The 23,444-nt window shown below is 47.5% G+C and overlaps 2 protein-coding genes across 2 annotated transcripts in view; both read left to right on the top strand.

Annotated features, from left to right (window-relative positions):
* MAPK14 (mitogen-activated protein kinase 14) overlaps window positions 1–8,228 on the top strand; it is a 29,163-nt gene extending 20,935 nt beyond the window's left edge. Inside the window, exons 10-13 of the mRNA XM_009334771.1 lie at window positions 1,952–2,031; window positions 4,770–4,848; window positions 5,157–5,330; window positions 5,802–8,228. Of these exons, the coding sequence (XP_009333046.1) occupies window positions 1,952–2,031; window positions 4,770–4,848; window positions 5,157–5,330; window positions 5,802–5,869 (401 nt within the window). The 3' untranslated portion in view covers window positions 5,870–8,228. The remainder of the gene's footprint in view (window positions 1–1,951; window positions 2,032–4,769; window positions 4,849–5,156; window positions 5,331–5,801) is intronic.
* Window positions 8,229–9,532: 1,304 nt separating this feature from the next.
* Window positions 9,533–22,932, top strand: MAPK13 (mitogen-activated protein kinase 13). Its single transcript, XM_009334747.1, has 13 exons — window positions 9,533–9,625; window positions 9,929–10,913; window positions 14,808–14,937; window positions 15,316–15,374; window positions 16,484–16,592; window positions 17,670–17,699; window positions 18,144–18,191; window positions 19,112–19,226; window positions 19,586–19,657; window positions 20,181–20,260; window positions 20,731–20,809; window positions 22,124–22,300; window positions 22,640–22,932. The coding sequence occupies exons 2-13, from the start codon at window positions 10,795–10,797 to the stop codon at window positions 22,717–22,719; spliced, it is 1,098 nt and encodes a 365-aa protein (XP_009333022.1). The 5' UTR covers window positions 9,533–9,625; window positions 9,929–10,794; the 3' UTR covers window positions 22,720–22,932.
* Window positions 22,933–23,444: the final 512 nt, after the last annotated feature.

The following is a 23,444-nucleotide window of genomic DNA, read 5'->3' as shown; positions in this document are numbered from 1 at the left end:
TCAGCAGGTTATAGATGGCAGGCCTAAAACTGGAGGCAGGGGTTGGGTTTTGGCGTGCCTGTGGCAGTGCCAGTTATACATGCTGTGTTTTCTCTTGTTTATCCGTGAAGTCGCTGAAGTATATTACACAAGTATCCTCCAATTGCAATTTTCCCTGGGAAAAGAGCTGACAGTAAACCGGGCAGTAATATTGTTAGCACACCTGGTGCACAAGATTTTAAATGCCTTTAAAAAAATTTAAATATTTAAACTGAGGCATGGCATGTGACTTCTGAGGCATGTTAGCAGTGGATTTTACACAACTCTTTCTTGCACAAGAATGAGTGAAGGGCTGTTTTAAATGGCACTGAAAAAAAGCCACTTTAAATGAGCTAATTGTGGTTAGTATAGCACCCTCTGCTAATTCTCCTACACCGGTGGATATACTGATTTCATTTTAAGCATTGACAATTAAGAGTTGGCAATTAAGCTAAATCCAACTAGATACATTGGATTTACTCTTAGGTTTTGAGTGTTCAAGTAGGTGGGAGTTGGCCAAGCAACTTAAATGAGAAATTAGTTCAGCTGTTCTGACAAAGTACTATTTCCAGGGCTTTTAATTCATTTCATATGTAAAACTTTAGACCAAAGTTTACATCAAAAGATAAAGGTTTTAACAAAGTATTGGTGATTGACTTCATAAACAGTTTGCCAGTATTACAGGAACTCCGAGGCTTTTTTAAAAAAACAGGAGACAGTTTTTGAAGTTCTTGTAGTACTCAAAAGATATTCTAACAAGGAATTGTAACCGTGTCTTAAAATATCAGGAAAGCATTGATCCCAGAAAAAACATTGTCTAGTAAGTAGACTACTTTTATTGAAAGGAAAATGTGTAACTAGTTTGATACAATTTTAAGGGCAAATATAAACATTAGAGAGACAGTCTGAAATCACTAGTAGGTTTTGAAGGGCAGCATGGAGGCTAATTCAGAGAAGAAAGGAGATTTATTCTTTTAATGGTTTAAAAAGATACCTTGTGTCTCCTTACTATCTTGAGGTTTAGACATATGGCTGTGTATTTAGTGGAGTTTTTCCCCTCAAGTGTATGTTTTGTCACCTATGCCAAATATTTACTTTTTCTGCCGGCTTAAAGAGGGCAGCTCAGACTGGTACGTGGCCTGGTGGAAGCTCTTGTTCTGGACAAAACATTCTTTGCATCTTCAGTGTTATGTCCCGAGAGCTTTCTACGCAGAGATTTTAAATGTGAGCCCACACTCTGTTCTCTCTGCCGCTCCAGCGAGGTCTGCAGGGCAGAAGGGAGATCCAGGTGCTTTGGCCTCCTGCCCCGCTGGTCCCCGGGGAGCTGGCGGGGGCGAGCACCCTCTGCCGGCTGCAGCGCCCCGGTGGCTCCGGGCCCGAGAGAGGTGCACTCTATGTTCAGGGTTAGGGATGCTGCAGGTTGCGAACAGGGTCCAGTCATTTTCTTACTTTCTGAGTTTTACAAGTGGCTGAATTACCGTGGAAGGTGTTCACAAAAGGCCTTGACTTTTTTTTAGTATTAGCGCCTACACTTTCCAGCCTTCTGCTTTACTTCATCTGTCACTAACGCAACCTAATCCTGCTAACTGCTTCTGCTTTGGTGTGGGGCCTGAGAGGGTGAAGTGAGCATGTAAACTGATCCTTTGCCAGTGGGGCGAAAGCTTTGACTTCTGCTCCTGGATAGTTAAGGATGCAGTGACCGATTCAACGCATGTGGTGGTATTTGAAGACAAGTTGTTCAGTCTGTTTCATGCAGACAGAGCTGTGTTATACGGGGGTATTCAATTGTAAACGAGAGGAATGAATACAGTTTGCTTAAAATAGCTTTTCAGTCGAGGCCTTGGCAGGTGTTAACTTTCAACATTAATGGGCTGATATGTTGCGCTTTTCATTTTGATTTGTCCCAGCATTTTCCTTTATGGTCCATCATTAGATATTGATCAGTTGAAGCTCATTTTGAGACTCGTTGGAACCCCAGGGCCTGAGCTTTTGAAGAAAATCTCCTCAGAGTCTGTGAGTTTACACTTTGATTGTAATATCTGCCCTTTCGGAAGTCCCAAGTTTGTGTGTTGCCCTCCTGTAGTCTATCTATAGTATGTGTTGGGATTTCTTTTCTGTTATTTTTCTTCCTTTGTCATTCTTGCTCTTGGATGGCTTTGCGTTCATATGCTCTGTGTATCTGATCTTTATTCCTCTTACCTCTGCCTGTGGCATGATTTCTTCCTTCCATATTCTCGTTTTACTGCTTCGTGACTTTTCTTTCGGTTTGTGGGTTTATACTTCGTGATATATTGTATGATCAGATGCTGCTGGGGAAGTATTTTTTACAGCTAAGAGCTTGAGGCTCGTCTCAATTATTATTTCTCCAGATTGCCTACCCAAGGATCTTTCCTAACAGGAGCAAGTGTGTTACCCTCTAAACACACACGGTCCTTTCTGTAGTATGATTGATTTCTGAAACATTACTGCCACCGTCTTTGTTTTTGTAGCATAAAATCCAAAATGCCTTTTAGGTGCTTTTACGTGGCAGCTGTTTCCAGGGCACACAGTATATGGTCTGCTAAGGATATAACTAATTGTGCCATGTATTTAAAGGGTATTGCTGTATGGGGCCCTCTTATCAAGGTAATTGCAAAAAGTTTTCTGCAGTCTCCTTTTTAAAGGGTGACCTCTATTTTCAGCCGTACTGCCATTTCTATATTGTTCTAATCTGGAATTGTGAACTTCTGCAAAGACAGTATTAAATGGCATTTAATTTTACCTGCTTCTGAAGGTGAAGTGCATAGAAGTTAGAGCAAGAGGTGCCCTAACGGTACAGATGAACAAGTTAATGCATAGCGAGCAGTGAACTTGTGTAGAGGTAACTAGCAGCATGCTTCAGCAAGTCACGCTGCTGTTGCTGATACGTAATAGGGGATCAGCGCGGTGGAGAGCGATAAGATTATTTTGTACCGCAGTTTATGTTCTTTTTCATGTAACGGTGACGGTAAATGTGAAATGTGAGGTTAGCCTTGAATTACGTTTGATGAAGGTAGACGTGGGGCGCGAGCTGGAGTCAATTGGTCAACTTGCTCAATATCACACCAATTTAAAAAGCCCTGGGATGTTCTACCCTTGGAAAGGTCAGAACTGAATAACGCAGGTTGCTTTGGCTGCCCTGTGAACTGACCTTAAGGGTAGTCTGGTATTTGAAGTGCAGGGGATTAGCGAGAGAGATAAGCTTAAAGGTTGACTAGGTTAAGCAAAAGATTAGTTTGCGTATGTAAGATTGAAGTGGGTCTTTTTTTTTTAACACTGCACAATAAAAAGAATAATTGCTCTTAGCCAGGTCCAAATCGAGAGTCTGTTTAAAAAAAATGCAGTAAAGTACTGTTTCTAGTAATTTTTTCCATTGTATGGGGATAGCAAAACTATTAAGTGTTTGGGGGCCTTTAGTGTGTCACTGTAATGAATTCTGTTTTTCTGCTGTATTACTTTACTTGTTCTTACTTTCTCTGTCTGTTCACTGACATCAACTAAGTTTGTCTTATGCAATGCTAATGTTTTGCTAATTTTGCATTTATTGCCTTCTGTCACCTCGCCCACATATCAAAGTGCATTCAAAGCTGTTCAGAAGGAGGTGTCAGTTGTGAGCCGATTTCACTTTGCACCACAAGGAACTTAAGTACTTTCTATGCAGCAAGAAAAAAAGCCGGTAACCAGTGCAGAGGATACAATTTTTGTTTCTGTTTTAATTTTTGTACGTTTTCCTGAGGCTGTTTGTAGCTGCAGCAGCCTAGGAAAATTTTTGAGGAGTAGCTTCAGCCAAAGGAAACATCTACTCTGGTGGCTTAAAACTGTTGGGAAATGTGAATGCAACCGTGTTGTAGTGTAATGCTACTTACGGCGGACAGAAATACTTTCTGTACTGACACTGTTACCAACTGCTCAGTAATTCGCCATTGATTTAAGTGTTCACTAGTGCAATTGCTAAACTTTTCACAAGTATTTGAAAAAATTAGTGGACCCTGCCTGTTTGGCTTTTGCCTTGTGGTTTGCAGAAGAGATGCTTTGTATGCAGCTGTTTTCTGTTTAAAATGGTTTTTGCACTGTTTTTAACAAAGCCCTTGACTAGGCACTTAAGATATTAACCAGCTTCAGCAGATCATGCGTCTGACGGGAACACCCCCTGCATATCTCATTAACAGGATGCCCAGCCATGAGGTGAGACCTGAGCAGATGAGGGGGGTTTGCAGGGCAGGTCTTCACTTGACAGTGTTCGCTGCTTCTATAAGTGATGCGCTCGCATGTGGCATGGGGTGGGCAATTAACTACCTGCTCTTCAGCAAGATTTTTTTGTACTAAATGAAGACTTGAGATTTGGACAGTGCGTACTCAACCACAGACTTCTGAGACTCAGGAGAACCTGGATGTGAGTTGGTTTTGCGCTGTGTGCCATGTTGTGCAGCTTACCAACAGACACCGTACTGCACGCAGCCTTACCGGGACTCCAAGGCAGTCAGCTCTTGCAGCACCTCTTTGCTTTTCAGTCTTGCATGAACCCCAAATAATGTCAGCTCTTCCTTTGCTGTCTTGAGTGGCCTTTAGTTGGGAAGGGATAACAATGATGAGCTTAGTAAGTATCAGAATAAGTAAAGAGAAGGCGAAGCGAGGAGACAGACCGTAATAACGGGTGCTTCAGGATGATTGAAATGTACTCTGTCTTGGTGGCTGGATAATATTATACTTCAACAGAGTATTTATTTCCACAGGCAAGAAACTACATTCAGTCTTTGTCTTACATGCCGAAAATGAACTTTGAAAATGTGTTTATTGGTGCCAATCCACTAGGTAAGGCTTGCTTTTTAAATGTTGTGCTCTTCCTGAAGCTGAATGTGTCCTGGAACACCAAGACTTTTCCCAAAGTTTTGTTTTGACTGCAGAAGTCGTTCAGAACAGAGCTACGTACCATTTTCAAAGTTTACCAAGTGTGTGTGGGCTGAGGGTATAAGAGGAAGAAATTGCGGGTCATGGGTGGGTCCTGAGAAACTACAGATTCCTCGTATACATTGGGCTTCTACGAGCTTACATTTCAGAATACAGTGTCACACAGCTCACTATGTAAAAATCCTCTCTTTTCTGTTTTGGTGCTTTTGCAGCTGTGGACTTGCTAGAGAAGATGTTGGTACTGGACACAGACAAACGAATTACTGCAGCAGAAGCGTTGGCTCATGCCTACTTTGCTCAGTATCACGACCCGGACGATGAACCAGTGGCAGATCCCTATGACCAGTCTTTTGAAAGCAGAGAACTTGAGATTGAAGAATGGAAAAGTGAGTTTGGGGGACGGGAGAGAGAGCCAACCTGCTTCCCTTGTGGTCCGTTCCATAGCTGCGGTTCAACTCAGCCATGGTAGTTAGAGGCACAAAAGAAACTGGTAAAAACGTGGGCATCCTGTTGGTTCTGAGGACCTTATACTGAGTGAATCTATCCCATGCTGTGCACATAATTAGCATAAACCCTGGTAACTAATGATTACTATGAGCATACAAACACGTAGGCGACATAGTTGCTCATGTCTTTGTTTTCAAACTTACTTCCAGAGCGTTGAGGAGGTGTGAGTATCTTTTATTGTATATGTTAGTCTGTGAGAATGGTGTAACCATTCTTTTCTTTTTCTTCTTGCTTAAACCATGTTTTTCGTTTAAAATAGTGTTAGAACCTTTAAGATTGTTGCAGGTTTTCTTGCACAAGGGATGTCTTTAGTACTGCCTATTAAGTTTCCGTCACGCTTTTCCCACCAGGCCTGACTTACGATGAAGTAATCAGCTTTGTGCCACCACCGCTTGACCAAGAGGAGATGGAGTCCTGAGAAACTGCTCTCTTCTGTTTGTCCCACTTCACTGTGAGGGGAAGGCCTTTTCATAGGGACTCTCCAGTTATCGTTCAAGTGCCTCGTCACAACAATATTCTCCTTGGTGGAGGGGTTTCGTGTGTGTTGAATTGGGGAGGGTGGGGGGGAGGGAAGAAAGTTGAGTCTATGTAAACATGCTGCATGCTCTCTTGTATTCTGTGTACAGCCTGGGGCAAGCCTCTGAAGACCTGTTCTGACTGCTCTTTAGTCCCGCCAGAGTAACAGTGCTCAACCAGTTTGCACTGCGGGGGCAAGGTGGGGAAGCTGACGTTTAAAGTTTGGTTACAATCGTTGCCATTTATCAATTCTTGTACAATTAAGTAACCTCAGAGTAATGGAAGCTGTTTTATAGGCTTAGAGTCCGCTGTTTTCTCCAGGACTGAAGGTGGGGTTGAGGGATGTCCTTGTTCAATGCCAGGTGGCTGATTTACGTCCGGATCTTCCTGGTACAGCAGAATGTACAGGCCTTCTAATATCTGATTCTTGGAACGTGAAAAGGTTTTGTTTGAAACTGTAAATATGTTTGTGCCTTAAATGAATGGGGAGAAGAGGGGAAAGGAAGTCTGGAGTGGAAATCTCTGACCCACTGTTTTCCAGGGTGAAGGCTCCCAGATAGCCAGGCATGAACTCGATTGTAATCAGGAAATAACTTTCCGAGGCAACAGCCTCTACCCCTGAGTTGAGTATTCCTGTATTTTTCCCTCTTCCCCTCCTCTCGTTCGGAGGCTTCCCAGCATGAGCTCCCAGGAGGCGGAGGCTGGAGAAGATTCTTGCTAGCCACACGTTTGTGTATTTTGTTCCTTAAAAGGTGGGGTGTTTTTGCACGTCGTAGCTGTATGTGCATGTAGAGCTGCTTGATTTTTGTCGTCACTTTTCTGGGGATGGCACTGGGGCAGTTAAATCGTCAGTGAAATACTTCACCGAGTACCTCAGCCAGTGCCATGAAATCACAGCATCCTTCCTCTTGTGCTGCAGCTCGTTGTGAAATACCTGCCATTCTGGAGGCTTTGACGAGGAAAGGCTAAAATATACGGCATAGAAACATGCACCTTTTTCTTTGTGTTCTGACCTTCCGGTTTCAGAGAAGGAGAGCCTGGGACGGAGGGTTTCTTGCGAGATCAAATGTAAAAAATGTTCTTCAAAGAAACAACTATGGCATCTTGTGCCGGAACTTAAGTTATTTCCTGAAAAGAATTTTTTTAGAAGTATTGGAATCCAAAGCAAAGAAATAAGCATGCATAAAACCACAATCTCCCTTTCACTGTCTATATCTATAAATATAAATATTTATATATAAAAAACTAACATTTACTAGAGGTTTTTTTTACCCTCTCAGATAAGAGCTTCTTGGCTGTTTTTTAGCAGGTTGATCTCTGCCTGAGGAAACATGAAAAGGGAGTATGCTTGAGTACAAACATGGTTCAAATATTTTGTACTTTACAGGACTCTGCGTGAATCAAATGCCCAGGGTTAGAGCCTGGCAGGAGGGAGGTTTCTCAGTGTGTTTGGGTGCTAGAACTGTCGCTGGGGAGCTCAGGAGCCCGTTTTTAGGACTTGTGGAGGAGACGTTTTTAGACATTTATTTGTTGCAGGCATCCCGTGTGGGCAACGTACCTGTGTATGTGAGGAGAAAGGCTTTTGCAGTATTTAGTATTCTTGTTACCTGTGGGACGGAGAGGAACTGTTTGTAGTGGTTTTACCCCGTGTTTGAAGAGGCAGCACAAAGGGATGGGACACGGATGACAAAGCCATTGATTCTTCCTAGGCTACTTTCCAGTGATCTCTTCAGGTCAAACACTTAACAAAAGTCTGGGGTGAGATGAAGAGAGCAGTTATTTCATGCTCTGGGATAAAACTCTCCTCAGCCCAACAAAGTCAAGACAGAAAACCTCCCTTTTCTGCTGGACCAGCAGTCCAGGTATTCAAATGAAAATGTAGATATACTATGTACACCTACAGCAAGATTATTTTTATCAGCCATTTTATGTGTAGATGCTACAGTGTGATTTCATGCGGAAATATTGCTAAAGATTTTTAAAAATACAGACGTTGTGTGTGCGTGTGTGTGTCTGTGCGCGTGTGAGAGTGGGAATGTTTCATTCGGAGCCCGTACTCGGACGGGAGCCCGTGCGGCATGCACTCCCTACCTTCAGTGCAGTGCTGTTCAGCTGCCTGCGGGCTGAACAGGAGGACGCACTTCGAAGAAGAGATCGGCTATTTTGTTTCTATCCATGAATTTTGCTGTAATTGGTTATGCCAGATAAGATGTCACAATACCACTGGTTAAAAATAAAACCTATTTTTCAGATTTACTGCGCTGATGGTACTTGCAAACCTCTTCGCTAAAGGGTTAGTTTCAGCACGGTGTGAGCTTCTCCCTCGTGTCGTACGGGATCCTGTCTGCGATGGCTGGGCGGGGGGGCCAAGGCCGCATGACTTGTTGACTGACTCTGTCTGCTGACACTGGGCTTCTGTCCGTATTTGTCCCAAGTGAACTCTTTGATACGAAACCAGCTTAGAGTGTGACCGTGAGTAACGGACCCAGAAAAAAATACTTTTTATTTTCTGTTTAGTATAGGAGAGCGCTTACTCACCACAGCAGACCGGTGCTCTGCTACACGCCCGGACCTGGGACCCTTCCCCAGTAGTACTGGTTTGTGTTTGTTTGCTATTTAAAAGTGATTTTTTTTCCTCTTCAGCTGCCACCTAGTTGGTGGTGGAAGGGTGTTTGTGGGAGCAGGAGCATCGTGGCCCTCCGTAGTGGAGATTTTCCAACTTCTGTTGTGTATCGGTGCCATTCACGCGGAAGAATGACTGATCAAAGCTGTGTTCTTCACACTAACAAAAGCCTCAGTAACTGCAGTTCCCAGGCCTTGATAAAACCAGGTGGTTCGTGTCGATCCGAGTCAGGTAGCTGATAGCTACAACGCGTACACTCCCCTCTCAGAGCGCTGTGCAGCCGCTGATTTGAGTAAGTACAAAGCCGAGCGGGGGGGTGTTCTCTCAGCTGTGTGGAAGCTGCCTTCCTCCTTGTTTTCACCTTCTGCTTGCCTTGGTACAAATCGAGGGGGGGGGGGGGAAAGCCTAAACAGGACCTATCATTTATTGTTTTCTGGGAGGAAAAAAAAAAAATCCAAAATACCCAAGATACACAATTCCTGAAAGTGCTCAGTTACAATACATCCTGGCTGGTAAAAAAAAAAAACCAAAACCCAAACTAAAATCAGTGAGAATTGAATTGGGGGAAAAAATAAACTACACCTACAAAATCAAGTTACTTAACTCCAGGTTTCCTATTCGATTTGAATCAGTCACTTGAATTAATTCATCTCTCTACAGCCAAGACATGCCCTAGATATTTAGAACTCCTTAATTGTGCGCCGATTACCTGTGTGTGCACACGTGGTTGAGCAAGAGTTGTGTTCATAAAATGACAAACGGGTTACACGTCTGCTTAGGTACCAGGAGTTTTTGCTGTAACACCTCTTGCTCACAGGTGTATTTATAGAACCGAGCCAATTGTCGGTTTATTTCCTGACTGTGCTGTTGCTATAGCCAGGGCTTATTTACACGTATATACATAAGGAAGGTTAAAAAAACTGCCATAGCCCCTTGTCCCTAGTTTGTGTTTTGTGGAACAGCAGGCCTTACCCTGGCTATTTGAGGAACGTAAGGGCCAACACTGACACAGTTGCAGCGGTTGCCTGTAAGCGGGTAAAATGGGTCTTTCCTAAAACCCTGATGGTGCTTTTTCAGTAATTGCTGTTTATGGGGTGACTTGGCTCTAGCCCTGCTGCACAGACCTGCTCAGAGCAGGGACGCCTCTGCGGGTTAGGCTGTGGGCAGGGTTGAGGCTGGCGGGGTAGAGCGCGGTGTAAGCGGCTGGGCTGGCTCGTTAAGGCCCGGCTTAGTCACTTCCTTTGGAAAGTGTGTAGGATGCACCTACCTCCTGCGTGGGAGCCCCACCTGAGCCTCCTCAAGTTGGAGCAAAATGTCGAGGTGTTCTCTGCTTCCCAGGAACGGACCCTCTCGCAGGCTGGGTCTGCCGGTCTGGCGTGGTACCGGCCGGCACAGCAGTGAACCTGGGCTTTGCGCTGTCCAAGAAGACCCGAGAAGGGGGTTGGACCCGCTGCAGGAGATGAAACCAGACCCGGCAAAGCCTGGGGCACGAACAGTTCTCGGGATGGTCCCACCTCGCGGCTGCTCCTGAACCTCCTTGCTGCAGTCACCTGGACGAAGGTGGAGAACCTCAGCCTGCGTTCACCACGTCCCCGCTCCGCTGGGAAACCAGGCTTGGGAGAAAATCGCCATCGCTTCCTCGCTCTTCTGTGGATGTAACACCCTGGTGTCCTTCGTCACGAGCCTGGAGCTGTCCTCTATCAGCTGGAAAGAAGAATGTCCCTGCTTGGCTGACGAGGCGCTGTGGCTTGTCCCCCAGATTCCCCTGCTCGACAAGTCCTTACTCATCCGCTTGTTCAGAGCAGGGATTTCACGAGACCCCCCCCCTCTGAGCCCCACGAGGACATTTCTCGGCTGGTGGCCCGGTGGAAGCAGGAGAGCAAGAGCTGTAGGTGACGGCGGGGCTCCCGGAGGTGTGCCTGCCGCGGGGCTGGGTGCTCAGCTCCTGTAGCAGAGTCCAGAGGCACCTGTACAAGACCGAGGCGTGTCGGGAAACCTGATGCCTCACCTCCTCCAATGTGGAGGCGGAGGGAGGAGGGCCCAAAGACATGTCCCTTCACGCTCGCAACAGCTGAAAACAGAGAAGGAGACTCGCTAGAGCCTTTTTGTACCAGCGCAGGAGGCCTCGCTGTCCCGCTCTCACCCCAGAAGCCCTCCTGTACTCCAGTACTCTGGGGGGGTGGCATTCCCGCACCCGCCGGGCGATGAACATCACAAGGAGAAGAGGCTTTTACAGACAGGAGGTGAACAAAACCCTCTGGGAGCTGCCCAGGAGATACACGTCCCTCCACCCCCTGGGGTCCGGAGCCTACGGCTCGGTCTGGTGAGTGGGGTCCTGCCTGCACCGCAGGCAGCAGCAAGGAGCGAGTTGGGGGTGTTTAAAGTATCGCGCCGGGGGGGAAACGAGGAGGTGCCTGTCGGCACCCCTCCATTAGGAAGGGCCATTTGCATGTGTGATGAAGGTGGTTTGCCTCCTGCTCCGGCACGGGCAGTGGGTTGGAGAGTTGGTGTCTTGAAGAAACCGAGATGTTTCCTCCTGTGGTCGCCCTGGGTGGGCAGAGAGGGGAAAGTTTCCCACCCGAGCTCGCCTCGGCGGGCATCCTTAGGCAGTGGCTCGGGGACCAGGTAGGTAGGGCTGCCAGGTGCAGCGAGGCAGCTTGGGGTCTCACCTTGACTTCGGGGGTCAGGCAGCTTTCGAGCTGCCTTGGTCTCGAGCTTGCATTAAGGGAGGATTTCTGTCTGGCAGCAAAGGGGGGGGAAAAAATACCTGGGTGTCTGAGAGCAAGTTGTAAATGATAACAGAGCTGGGTGCCGGAACAAAGCACCGAATCTCCGGGGACAGGGGTGGCTGCAGCATGTCCTCTGCAGCATGTCCTTGCTGCTTAGTCCAAGGCAGCTGATGCTGGGCTGCCTGGGGAAAGGAGCTGGACAATACGACCCCCACCTTGACACTGCTTCCAGCTTGAAATCATGAAATAGAAATTATTGTAAACCAGGAGCAGTAACAGACTGGGACCTTCCTTCCCGGCTGATGATAAACCTCAACCTAAGAGAGAGCAGCACGAGCTGCTGTTGATTAATCAGTTGGGCAAAGGTGCCTGTAGCGTGAGCGAGCAGAAGTCGGATCTTGTTTGGTTTACGCTGGCGAACCGGAGGAGATGGGCGACTTTTTGAAAGGTTAAATATGAAGCAGCCCATTGACAGGATCTGAACGGAGCCCTTGTTTCATAACACGCCAGGCCAAAAAAAAAAAAAAAGAAAAAAAAAAAAAGGTGTGTCCGCTTTTGTAGGTGTTGGGCAAAGTCTATCTGCGGCTGTCACGGCACGGATCCTGCAACCCTGGGGCCCAGGTTCCGTCCTTGTCCCCCGGCTGCCTATTTACAAAGAGGCACCCAGTGTTTCCTTTCCCCACTTGGCTGTCCAGGTGCATTTAAGCTTCTGAGGTGCTTAAATGAGTCCTGCGAAATCAGGCAAGACTAAACTTGACTCTTATATTTCTACAGTGTTTTCTGGTTTTTATCATAAAGGAAAGCAGGAAGACTAAAAGAAAATAGACAGGACAAAAAAGGGAAGAGGGAAATCCTTGCCAAGTTCCCTTGCCCACCAGAAAAAAAAACCAAACAGCAATAAGACAAATCTTTTACTGGTCCCTGTGAAGGTCTCGGCGGCTCTGGAGGTCTCGGGAAGGGAGGGATGGGTGCTAAAACAGCCCCAGGGTCCGGGGGTGTGGTGGTATGGCACGGACAGCGCTCGGCGGGGAGGGTTTGGTGCCGATTCCTGTACAAAGCAGAGGTGGAAGCGTGTGGAGTTAGGATTTGCTGTCCTCTGCTGGGAATTGCTGGGAAGCTTTCCTACGGCAGCGTTACTCGGAGCTGCTGGCTTTTACACCTCCTTGAGCAGCTGAGAAACTAACTCAGGAAAAACAGCGAAGACGTGTTTCTTCCCTCATTCATTCTGCCAAAATCTGTAGTGATTTGGCTTCCAGCTGAATGTAATTGTGGAAGAGTCTTCTGACCCCTCCAACGCCGGTCTTGCCGATCTCTGCCGGCTGAGGCAGGGACACAGCTCTGCCTGCCCGGTGTCATCCCGGACTTCAGCCATTCATTAAACCTGTGCTGGGAAGAACGTGGTGGGCTCTCCCGGCTGCGTCAGCTGAATTAACTCTTAGCTGTGCTTCACGGCAAGGGTGAAAGTAATGCTGTTTGTGCTGGGCAGGCTGAAGCTCCCATCACCCCAACTCTCCTGTGTTGAGTGGTGGGGTTCCACGCTCTGTAGGCCAGCAGCTGGGAAGGCGGGTTAGAACATGCACCCTCAGATTAGGAGATCTGCCTTGAATGCTGCAGAAGCTGTTTGACTACGTGGTCCGAGTCCCTTCCTCTTATTTCCCTGGCTCCTCGGAAAACTTTACACTGAGCTGTCCCCTCTGCCGACACCTGCTGAAGTCCTGAAACTGAGACAACTCTTTCGCTGTCCTCCTAAGATATCCTGTGGCATCTTCAGCGCTGAAGCTGCCTCGCGTGGCTGTTCCAGCACTTCCTTTGCTTTTCCCTGCTGAATGCATCGACGAAATCGCCGTCGCACCTCTCAAAGGATGTGTCTGTGCTCTTGTCACGCACAACTTAGAGCAGCTGGAAGGGACCTCAGTGGCCAAGAGCAGGAGATTGCCTGATGGTATTGCCTGATCTGCTCGCTAGATGAGAGCTGATGATAGCCCGTGCTGCCGGAGGACGCACCACAACTGAGCGCTTGTGGTTGACAATCGCAGAAGGCTGTGCAAGAGAATTCCAAGATTTGCAGCAAGGACCCGATAATCCCTCCTCAGCATTGAACCGAAGGGAAGGCCACGCGGAGCAGGATATTCCCACCTCTCCTAATGCAATCAGACCTAAACCCAGCAAAATGCGTTGATTGCGTTATTACAGATGGCATTTCCCTGTTCATTTATCAAGTCTTGCCTCTGAGTGATGGCCCTGGAGGTCACGGTAACGAGGCTTTACAGCTTTATGGTACCTGCCCCTCCCTGTCTCGGGTCCTCCGAGAGCCTCGAGGAAGGAGCGGTGGCTGGAGCCTGGCAGTCAGGGACCACGGCAGGGTGAATCACGCGTCCCTTCGGAGAAGGAAGCAGGGGCAATGTGTTTGTGCGAGGCTGGAGGATGCGTGCAAAGCACTAATGCCAGCGTTCACGTGGGCTCGGTTAGCCTGTGCAGCTAAAAGCTGTGGGACTAAACATGCCGATTTATAGCCCTTCCGTTTCCCCAGGAGATGAGATAAGGATTTACAAAGTGGGGGGAACTGCTGTGGAAACCCACAGCGCGATTTGGCAGGGAAAACCCTTTCTTCATCTGTTTGCCTCTTGGAGTGGTCAAGGAAGGGCTGAGGCACCAGTGCGTAATAGGCTGCACCAAGACCCCCCGCAGAAAACACCACCGAGAATCCCGAATTGCAGCTATCTCTGCCTGAGGACCTCCCTCCTTATCTGGTGAAACCTGGGGCCTGATCGAAGAGCCTCCGGAAGCGGAGAAAGTGTCGCGGGATCGCCCTATCCAGCTGCAAACAGCAAATGTGACCAGAGGGAATAACACGTCACGTCTCCAGCGACGGCTGTTGTACCATGTTTTCATTACCTTTACAAAAAGACTCTCATTTTCAGCCAGACCTGCTTTTACACAGAGGCATACGTTATAGCATCAAAGATGCCGAATGCAGGAGGATTAATTCCAGCAGCCTGTATTTTCAGTGCGTGGCATCCACTGTCTTTGCTCCAGAATACAGCGAAGGTGGCTGACGTACCTTAAAAGACAACAGCCTCCAAGCAGATGGCAAAGCAGAAATTGCTTTATTCCCTTATCTCCATGCGTTAGGGAAGGAGAAGGCAGAGTTAGAACTAATCCTGACCTTTAACCATTTGTGTTTCCCTCTTCTCACGGCTCTTAGCTCCAGCTTGTTTCTGCAGGTTAAAGGGAATAAAGACGAGCCACTAATGCTTTGCTTGGTATCCCACCTAGTCCTCCAAAGAGCACGGGCTGTGCTCTGCTGTCCAAAGTCATACGGGGGAACATCTGTGTGTGCAGAGCTCCACTGGGTTTCTCAAGGGACCTTTCTTTGCTGCTGTTCTGTGAGCTCCGGAATTAGCTCTTCTAGAGAAGACCTTTGGTATTGCAAAATTTGTTAAAACATACTGCCAATGTCAGAACTGGGTTTTATTTCTTTGCTGCAGTTCAGCCATAGACAAGAAGACAGGGGAGAAAGTGGCTATCAAGAAGCTCTGCCGGCCGTTCCAGTCGGAGATCTTTGCCAAGAGAGCGTACAGAGAGCTCATGCTGTTGAAGCACATGCAACACGAGAACGTAAGTACTCATTTCTCTCCGTTCCTGATGAAACAAGGGGGTTTTCTTGCCACCTGGGAGCAAGTCCTTTCTGGTGGCATCACCTTTATTTTAATTGAGAGGTCCCGACATTTGGCACGTGCAGGCAGTCTCGGGGTTTAACTGCTGCCTGTCTGCTGCGCCCAGTTGGCACCAGGCTGAAGCAGATGTGTAATGGGTGCTCCCGTGTATTAGTAAGAGGAAAAGCAGCTGCGCAGCATAGTGAGGAGTCCTTGGATTCCTCAGATGGAGTTCTCGGTGCTCACCCATGTGCGTGTGCCGTTGGAGAGCTGCTACCTGAGTCCCACGTGCACAGCAAATGCTTTCCAGGTTTAAACGTGGATTTCTCTTCTCCATCAGGTCATTGGGCTGCTTGATGTCTTCACCTCCGCCACCTCCTACCAGGGATTCCAGGACTTGTAAGTTTGGAGTTCGCGTTCGCTCTATCTAGGCTCAGCCGTTGCCTAAGGCACCTGGGACGTAGCAGCAGGACAATAGATCGGGTTGAGGTGCAGTCCAACAGACTGAGTTGAAAAGGGGCCAGACTAAAGCCAGACATCCCCAAATAACAAGGGGAATCAAAAGCACAAGTCAGTTCCCATGGCTAAAACACCCCGAATACATACACAGTTCCCATGCCGTGCTCACAGCTGGGAGAACACGGTATATATAGACCAACATATGTAATGAAGAGGCATTACATTCCATGATGCATCACATGCAGCATGATCCACGCTAACGCACTGCCTGTGTGACTGCTGAGCTAAGAGGCTGCACTCGGAATGGGAGGAGTATTGTTCATCAGGCCCTGGGGTAATTAAACTGAGAATTTTAAAGATCTGGCTTTCTTTTCATCTTGATTCCGACTGTTCTTGTTCTTTTTTTTTTTTGGCGTTTCCCTCAGTGTTGATGGTCAGGTTGGACAAGTCGTTTTCCCTTCCCCATCCTTCGGCACGAGCAGCGTGCGCCTGGGTTTGGGTTTTCAGCTGATGGCTGGGTATTTAGCAGCCTGAAGTGTTTGAAGGTTCTCAGAGCTGTTCCTGCTGGAAGACCGTCAACTAGCAGTCTCGGCAGGCAGGCCAAAGACTGAGGGAAGCTAGATGTTGTCTTCCGAGGCAGGGCTAGAGAACGTTGCAAAGATAAACTTGGGAGCCAACGCAGCAGTTTTGCAAGACTCTTTAAAGCTGCGCAAGATGTTTCAGCTCCCAGATGGTGTAAAGCCGTCCGGCATTGAACATCACTTGAGGTCTAAAGTAAGCTAATTCAGGATCGTTAAAGTTTGGAAGATCCTTGTTCTTACTTGACGTCAGATATCTGATTTGAGGGGAGGAGAAAGGGCAATTTTCAGAGCAGGTCGAAGTCCCAGCATCACTGCAGGCTATGCTAGTTAGCCAGGAACATTGTCACAGTAACTTGCCTTAGTCACAGTAAGTTACACAGCCACAGGAAAAAAACAAGCGAGAACAAGGCTAGCCTGGTTCCCTGTGTTTTTCTTCTAGACTCAGGGCCTTGTCTTACTGCCTTTTAGCTACCTGGTGATGCCATACATGCGGACAGATTTACAAAAGATCATGGGACATGAATTCAGTGATGAAAAGATCCAGTACCTGGTCTACCAAATGCTGAAAGGGCTGAAGGTAGGTGGGTCTGGAGGAGTTTAGTGACTCCCCGTGTCTCCTCTACACATCACCTCTGAGTTAACCGTAACAAAACCCCCTTCCAACACCGTATAGGAAGATTTGGGGGTTTATGGCATCCCCTGAGAATGGATATTTGCTGTTGAACTACCCTTGTTCCAGCACACATCAATCAAAATGACTGCTCGCTCACATCAGTCAGTCGGGTATCGAAGCAATCAGCAGTCATAGACCTTGCGACGGTTATTTTTGACAGCGGCTGCATCACTCTTTGACTTGCTCAAACCCTTAGCAAAACCCTGCGTAGAAAGGAGGCGGCTGGTAGCAAAGGGAGCTTCTGCTGAATTCCGAAGAGAGGCTCTCGGGGGAGAAGACAGAGGGAATGATTTTCTATCCAGTAGAGTAAGGAAGGAACGTGCTGCTTTAACTGGCTTTGAGAGAGCAGAAAGCAATCACTGCAAACCCCGAGATGTAGAGACAATGTCTTAATGCTGCCCTCCGTAATATCCCTCACCTGGAGTCGGAGCAGTGGCTTACAGGCGTTAATGAGTTCACCTCAATAACGCCCTTCCCCAGATCACTCTTATCTTGAGTTTAAATAAAGGGGGGAAGAACACACCGAAGGTTTAACTGGCGTGGTAAAAGCCCCGTAGTCAGTTTTTGCAACTTGAATCTGATCTTCAATTTTGTGTTTTAATTATGGGATTTTTTTCCGCGTAGTTTAACAGCCAAACCAACAAAGTTTTCATGTCGTCTACTGACCGTGTTCCTACCTGTAACCCTGATGCCTTTGTTTGGTGGTTCAAAGCTATTAGTTTATTCGCTGTAAGGAACTATTGCTCCATACCTCCTCTTCTGCTCTGTGCCTCTTCTTTAGACTGGCAATATAATTGCAAATGCTGTCAGAAATTCAGTGCGGAGATTTCTTTTCAAACTGCTGCCCTGGGGGCCGGGGACCTGCAGCAGGTGCAGAGCTGTGTTCTCAGCAAGTGCTTGTTCGTAGCTCTCGTTTCTCTGCTGGAGAACAGAAAGTCTTGCCTGCTGGTGATTACATTGTGGCTTCTCTTTTTATTGCAGTATATTCATTCAGCCGGAATCATCCACAGGGTAAGTTCATGTGCGCTGTTAACTCTGATTTTTGTCCGTTTAGGAGAAACACAGCTTGGTTGTAAAGTTAATTAATTAAATTCCTAAACATTGTTTCACTAATAGCCTTGTCTGCTCTAAGGTCTCTGGTGTGCTCCCTCTTTTGCCTCCTACACCCTATATGTGTTTGGATTTGCTCATTTCTGCAGCATTTTGAGGAAATGCTGTATTTTCTGACGAGCTGTGAAGCATTTTATGACGCTTTTTTGAATTAAAACTGTTTCAGAAAAAATAAAATAGTAATCTAAAGCTGTGCAGTCTAGCAGGCACGGTGTCTTTGCTGTATCAATATCGGACTCGGGATGGTATGGGATCTTGTCAAAGGCAAGCAGAGGTTTGGCTGAGGCTCGTGTTGATGCGTTGCAAATCAAAACATCCTTACCGTTCTGCTCTTGTCCGTTGTAGGACCTGAAGCCAGGCAACCTGGCCGTGAACGAAGACTGTCAGCTAAAGGTAGGTGGAAAAGCACCACTTTGTAGCATCTCAGATCGTGGAGGACCCGCGCTGCAAGGGCACCGTCATGTTTCCTCTTGCCTTCCGAGACTCGATTCGAGGAGTTTCATTACTCGGCGGTTGCAGGCAGTGGGAAATGCTCACCTGCTGATGTAACTTGCTGAATCAGGGCTCAAGACTTCGAATGAACATCCTGTCGCCGTAATTCCTGTGGCATGGCAGTTCATAACGACTTCCTAAACAAATTCAATACTGCTGAGCAATACTTGCGTTAGGTGAACGATCCCTGAAGGATAACTGGATTCAACCACAGTTGCCCTTTGGTTCTCATTCACATGACGGTTTGTGATTCCAGCCAGAGTTCTTTTCAGTCTTGCTATAAGGGTTTGCTTGCAGCTCGCTGATGCGGTGCTCTAGCACACGTTTTCTGTAACGTATGTTACAGGGGATGGCTCCATTGCCCGTAAAGGTTGGGTCAAGCTATATTCATCTCCAGTATTGAGGGAGATGGCATCCCCTGTCAGCTGCAGGTGTTTTTACAGGAAGGGGTGAGGCATGGTGGCCTGGGAGCATGCCTTCGCCGCCTGGTTGTAGAACAACTCAATTAAATAAAGCTCACAGAGTTGAAACTTAAGCTTCAAGAAAGGAATTGACCTTCCGGGTAGCACACAGCGCTGATCCTTTCGGCAGGGTCTTCACGCAACAACTGGTTTTACAGCCGGCTTGCAATTAATAGTGGAATTAAGACAAACCTGTTAGTTCTTTGAACCGTCCCGTGGGTGGCTGTGGTGTAGTTGGAGCTTTGTTGTTATCTGATTGGATCTGCTTCATTTCCTCTTAGAAGTAGATTCTCACTTGCCCATAGGATTTCTCTTTTCTTTCCTGCCCTTCCTTCTCCCTCTTCCTTTGGTGAACTGCAGATCTTGGATTTTGGCTTGGCCAGACACGCTGATGCTGAAATGACCGGCTATGTGGTTACACGCTGGTACAGAGCCCCAGAAGTCATTCTGAACTGGATGCATTACAACCAGACAGGTGAGCTGCCTTGCTTCAGCAGTGTGACTGTCTGGTGACGAGCCCGGGGATCCCGCTGTCACGCCTGGGTCAAATCTCACGTAATCCTCCAGATATTTTTCTTCTTTATCATCAGTGTCCCCTGGAGCAGAGCGAGTCCCAAAGCTGTTGTACAACTCTCAAAGCTAGTGCCTGTGGGAAATGATGAAAGCAGAGATTTTTGCAGTATGGAAAGAACAGGGGAGGGTGGAAAATGGGAGTGAAATTTGAATTGGTGCCTGCTGCAAGCAACAAAGCAAGCAACAGCCCCAGCGATCATTGCTTCCTTTTTACTGTCCTTTTTTATATTATTTTTTTTTCTCCTTTTTCTCTCTGAACAGTGGATATCTGGTCTATTGGCTGCATCATGGCAGAAATGCTGACCGGGAAAACGCTGTTTAAAGGAAAAGACTGTATCCTTTCAAGCTGAAACTTTTCCCTGGGGGGCGGGGGTGTAATAATTCTTGGTGTGTGTAAAAGGGCTTTTATGAAATAAGCTGCCGAGAGAAACAGGTGTCAGTCTGGTGTACCAGGAGGTAATCGCAGGGACCAGCGGGTCTTTTGGTGAGGAAAAGAGAGAGAAGATAGGAGGGGGCCAAGCCGCCCTTAGAAATACACCTCTGTGCTGGCCGCGTGCGTGCTACAGCAGCGGTCTAACCTTGCGTGGCCACAGCTCCATCTCCAAACCTGAGGGCACGTGCCCTGGCAGAGTTGTGCCAGCAAAATTATCCGTTGATGAAAATGGCATCCCGGGAGGAGAGCCTTGGAGCTCTCTTTGCCAGTCTACTGAGTCTCCGCTTGCGCGGCTCTGTTGGGTTTGTATCATAACCTACTCATAGCTCCCTCGGGCTCTCCTGCACCCAGCCTGCAGGCTGAGCTGTTGGGTGGTGTCCAGGGCTCGCTCCTAGACGGGTGATCTTTAACGCAGCCTGCCAGACCTAGATCAACTGACTCAGATCCTGAAAGTAACGGGGCATCCAGGAGAAGACTTCGTGGAGAAGCTGGAGGACAAAGCGGTAAGACAGTTCATCAGGTTCTTGCTGGCAGAGGTGTGGTGGGGAGAGGTTAACTTGGCCGTGTCTTTGAGATGGGAGAGGTGTTGCTTCTACAGCAGCAAAGAGGAGCGACAGCAGCCTTCCCCCTTGGCAAGGAAGATGTTTCTCTTTGGTAGTGGCACGTCTGATGGGTTTGGTATTGCGCTGGGAACTGGTGTGGATCGCAGGGACTCCCGGGTGAGGTGCCTGACACCCCAACAAACCACTGACCTCCTCTGTTCTCCAGTTTGGCCCTTAAAGCAGGAACGTTTCTGTATCTCGATTAATAAAAATAGTTTCTTGCAAACTGGTCGCTGGAATGTGACATCTGGGATGATTTGCTGTTCATTTGCCTTTGCTCCTCTGAGCCACGAGACCCCAGAGCTGTATTTCCCAGCCCCCTGGCACTTGTCCACGTGCAGTAAATGTCTGTGCTTTCCTTTCTCTTTCAGGCTAAGAGTTATATCAAGTCCCTTCCGAAAATCCCCAAGAAGGATTTGTCCGTGCTTTTCCCCAAAGCCAATCCGCAGGGTAAGTCATCTCCAGCATTTCTCATGAGTTCGCAGCTGGAAAGGAGGCAGGCTGACTGCCACAGCTGCGACTTTTTTTTTTCCTCCTCTTTCTCATAACTTCTTGCTACTTCCTCCCTTGCAGGTTGTGCCCCTGCCCCTCCCCAGGGCAAATATGTACGAATTAAAAGCAAAGTTATTCTTTATTGGCATTCGAATGGCAACGTTCTGCTGTTCTTGGCCATTTACTTGATTTTTTTTTTTAATTTATTTTTTATTTAATTTTTAAATGACACGGCCTGTAATGTACAATATTTAAGGAAGAGATAAACTTCTGACTCTTGTATCAACAAGCCAGAAGAAAGCGGGTGCTGGATGCAACGGGATGTCTAGGTTGTGGGATGCAAACTGTGGAATTAAGACAGTTGCATATATCAGCTGCACTTGGTATGAGAGTTGGGATGGATTTTGGCTGATACTGGCTTCCAGAGCTTGTTGCTTGTAGCCAAGCAGGTGATATTATCATCAGTAGCATTTAGATAAACAAAGCAGCTCTTCTTTTTTCATTAGTATTTCCCAGCCCCACATCTAAGGCATCATAGGTTTTGATAAAGTGCTAAGAGAGCCCTGCAGTCCGCTCCAGTAATCTTATTTTTACTTTTTTTTTTGTGAGTACAGCATAGATCATAACTGCTTGTTGAACACCTGGATCTATTGATACTTAACAGGCAGCTGAAATGTGTAATTTTCAGGGTAAAAATTGATCTCTTGCAAGGAGCTCTTTTCCCAAGTAGATTAGAGGCGAGAGCAAGCAAAACTCTTCTAAAAGCTGAAAGGAAGAAAGCATTAAGCTGTTAAAACCAAGGGGGAACGAGGCCGACAGACCTGTCAGTATCCGAGTTTCCTGCCTTCCTGTTTCCCAGGGATGTATAGATTTCGGCATAGATTACTCATGTTACGACTACTTTGAGTTGCGGGGGTCAGAGTGAAAGCAAGTGATTAAAACTGAAAAATATCTTGAAGCTACTGGCTCGCTGCTTATGTTCTCGCAGCCCCATCCACGCAGCAAGGCTTATTCAAGACTAATTTGTTATTTCTGCACAATTTACACCTCCAGTTCTGTTAGTAAGAGCTCCCTGAGGCTGCTGTTGGGCAGATTTTGCATCCCCGCTGACGGGAGCTCCACGCTACCTTGGCCAGGTTGAGGAATCTCTTTCGCTTTCAGGTCTGGAGATGTAGTACTGGAAACGCTAGTCCCATCACTTGCAGGGTCGATGCACAGGATGCCTGTTCTCCACCGCCCCTTGCTTAGCCCTGTTCCTGTCTTCTCCTACAGCAGTGGACCTGCTTGACAAGATGTTGCAGCTGGATGTGGAAAAGCGCCTTACAGCGACGGAGGCGTTGGCTCACCCCTATTTTGACCAGTTCCGAGACATCGAGGAGGAGACGGAAGCGCAACAGTCCTATGATGATTCTCTGGAACATGAAAAGCTTTCGATAAACGAATGGAGAAGTAAGTTTAGCTTCTTTGAAGTTCCTGTCCAGCACGGGACTTTCCTGCCTCTCTCTCTTTCCTGTGCACATGCTGAGTAAGGCTGCGATTGCCTGCCGGTGCCTCGGTGATCGCGCACATCTCCCTCTCCTTGCTCTTGCTTTTATGCATTCAGCAAAGATCCCTCCATCTCTTCAGGCTCTTTTTTTGCCTTTCTGCCTTTTCCTCCCAGCTTGTACCCGCCATATCCTCTCCACTGAATGCCTCCTCTCCGCACGTGTAACAGTCAAACTTCCATTTCTGTCCTCTAAAATCACACACACTAGTGATATTCACGATTATTTTGTTCTGTTTTTCTAGAGCATATTTACAAGGAGATCTTGTCCTTCAGTCCCATTGCACGGAAGGACTCAAAGAAGCGAAGTGGGATGTCATTATAGCGACCGGTGCGGCTGGGATTCACTTCTCCTGGATGACGGTTGGATTTACTCCACGCTGTCTTGCTGGTGGCCATCGTTTTGGCCTGTGGGACTTCTCTGTGTGCCAACGCAAGGATGACACCGTGCTGCGGCCATTGGACTTCGTTCTACTGAAGGGGGAATCACCCCGAACAGTTTTCAACACAAGAGAGAAATATATTCTCATTGAAACTTTAAGTGGGAGAATTTTACCTGGTGTTTCTTCCCCCCCCCCCATATTTGTCCACTTGAAAGAGCAGGGGTTTCATTGCTCCCTTCTCATTAGTCTTTCCAAGCACAGGTTTTAGTACATTAATTAGGGATAAGGTAAAGAAAAAGGTAAAATTGACTGGGAAGTGAGTCCCAAGCAAAATAATCAGAAATTAGTGAAATTCAGCATAACAAGACTTTATGCAATCTAACTCTGAGCGCGTCCCCTTTCCCTGAGCAGTCAAACAGCATCCAGCACAGCGAGGTTGCTGGGACGGTGTCGGCTCCAGGACACCACGGGAATCCAGTCGGATCATGGGTCCGTCTTCAGAGCAGCTCCAAACTCTTGCTATCCACACAACTCCCTGCTAGGGTGCTTCCCCCTCCGGACGGCCGCTCTTTTTTGCTCTGCTTATTTCATTCCCTGGGCTTCGATCAGTGCCGTCTCCTCCGTACCGCCAGCTGCAAACACGTCCTGGGAATTCAAGGCCACTTTC

This window comes from Pygoscelis adeliae, unplaced genomic scaffold (genome assembly GCF_000699105.1).
Source record: "Pygoscelis adeliae isolate BGI_AS28 unplaced genomic scaffold, ASM69910v1 Scaffold482, whole genome shotgun sequence".
Taxonomy (NCBI): Eukaryota; Metazoa; Chordata; class Aves; order Sphenisciformes; family Spheniscidae; genus Pygoscelis; species Pygoscelis adeliae.
This window is presented reverse-complemented; position numbering and strand designations above follow the sequence as displayed.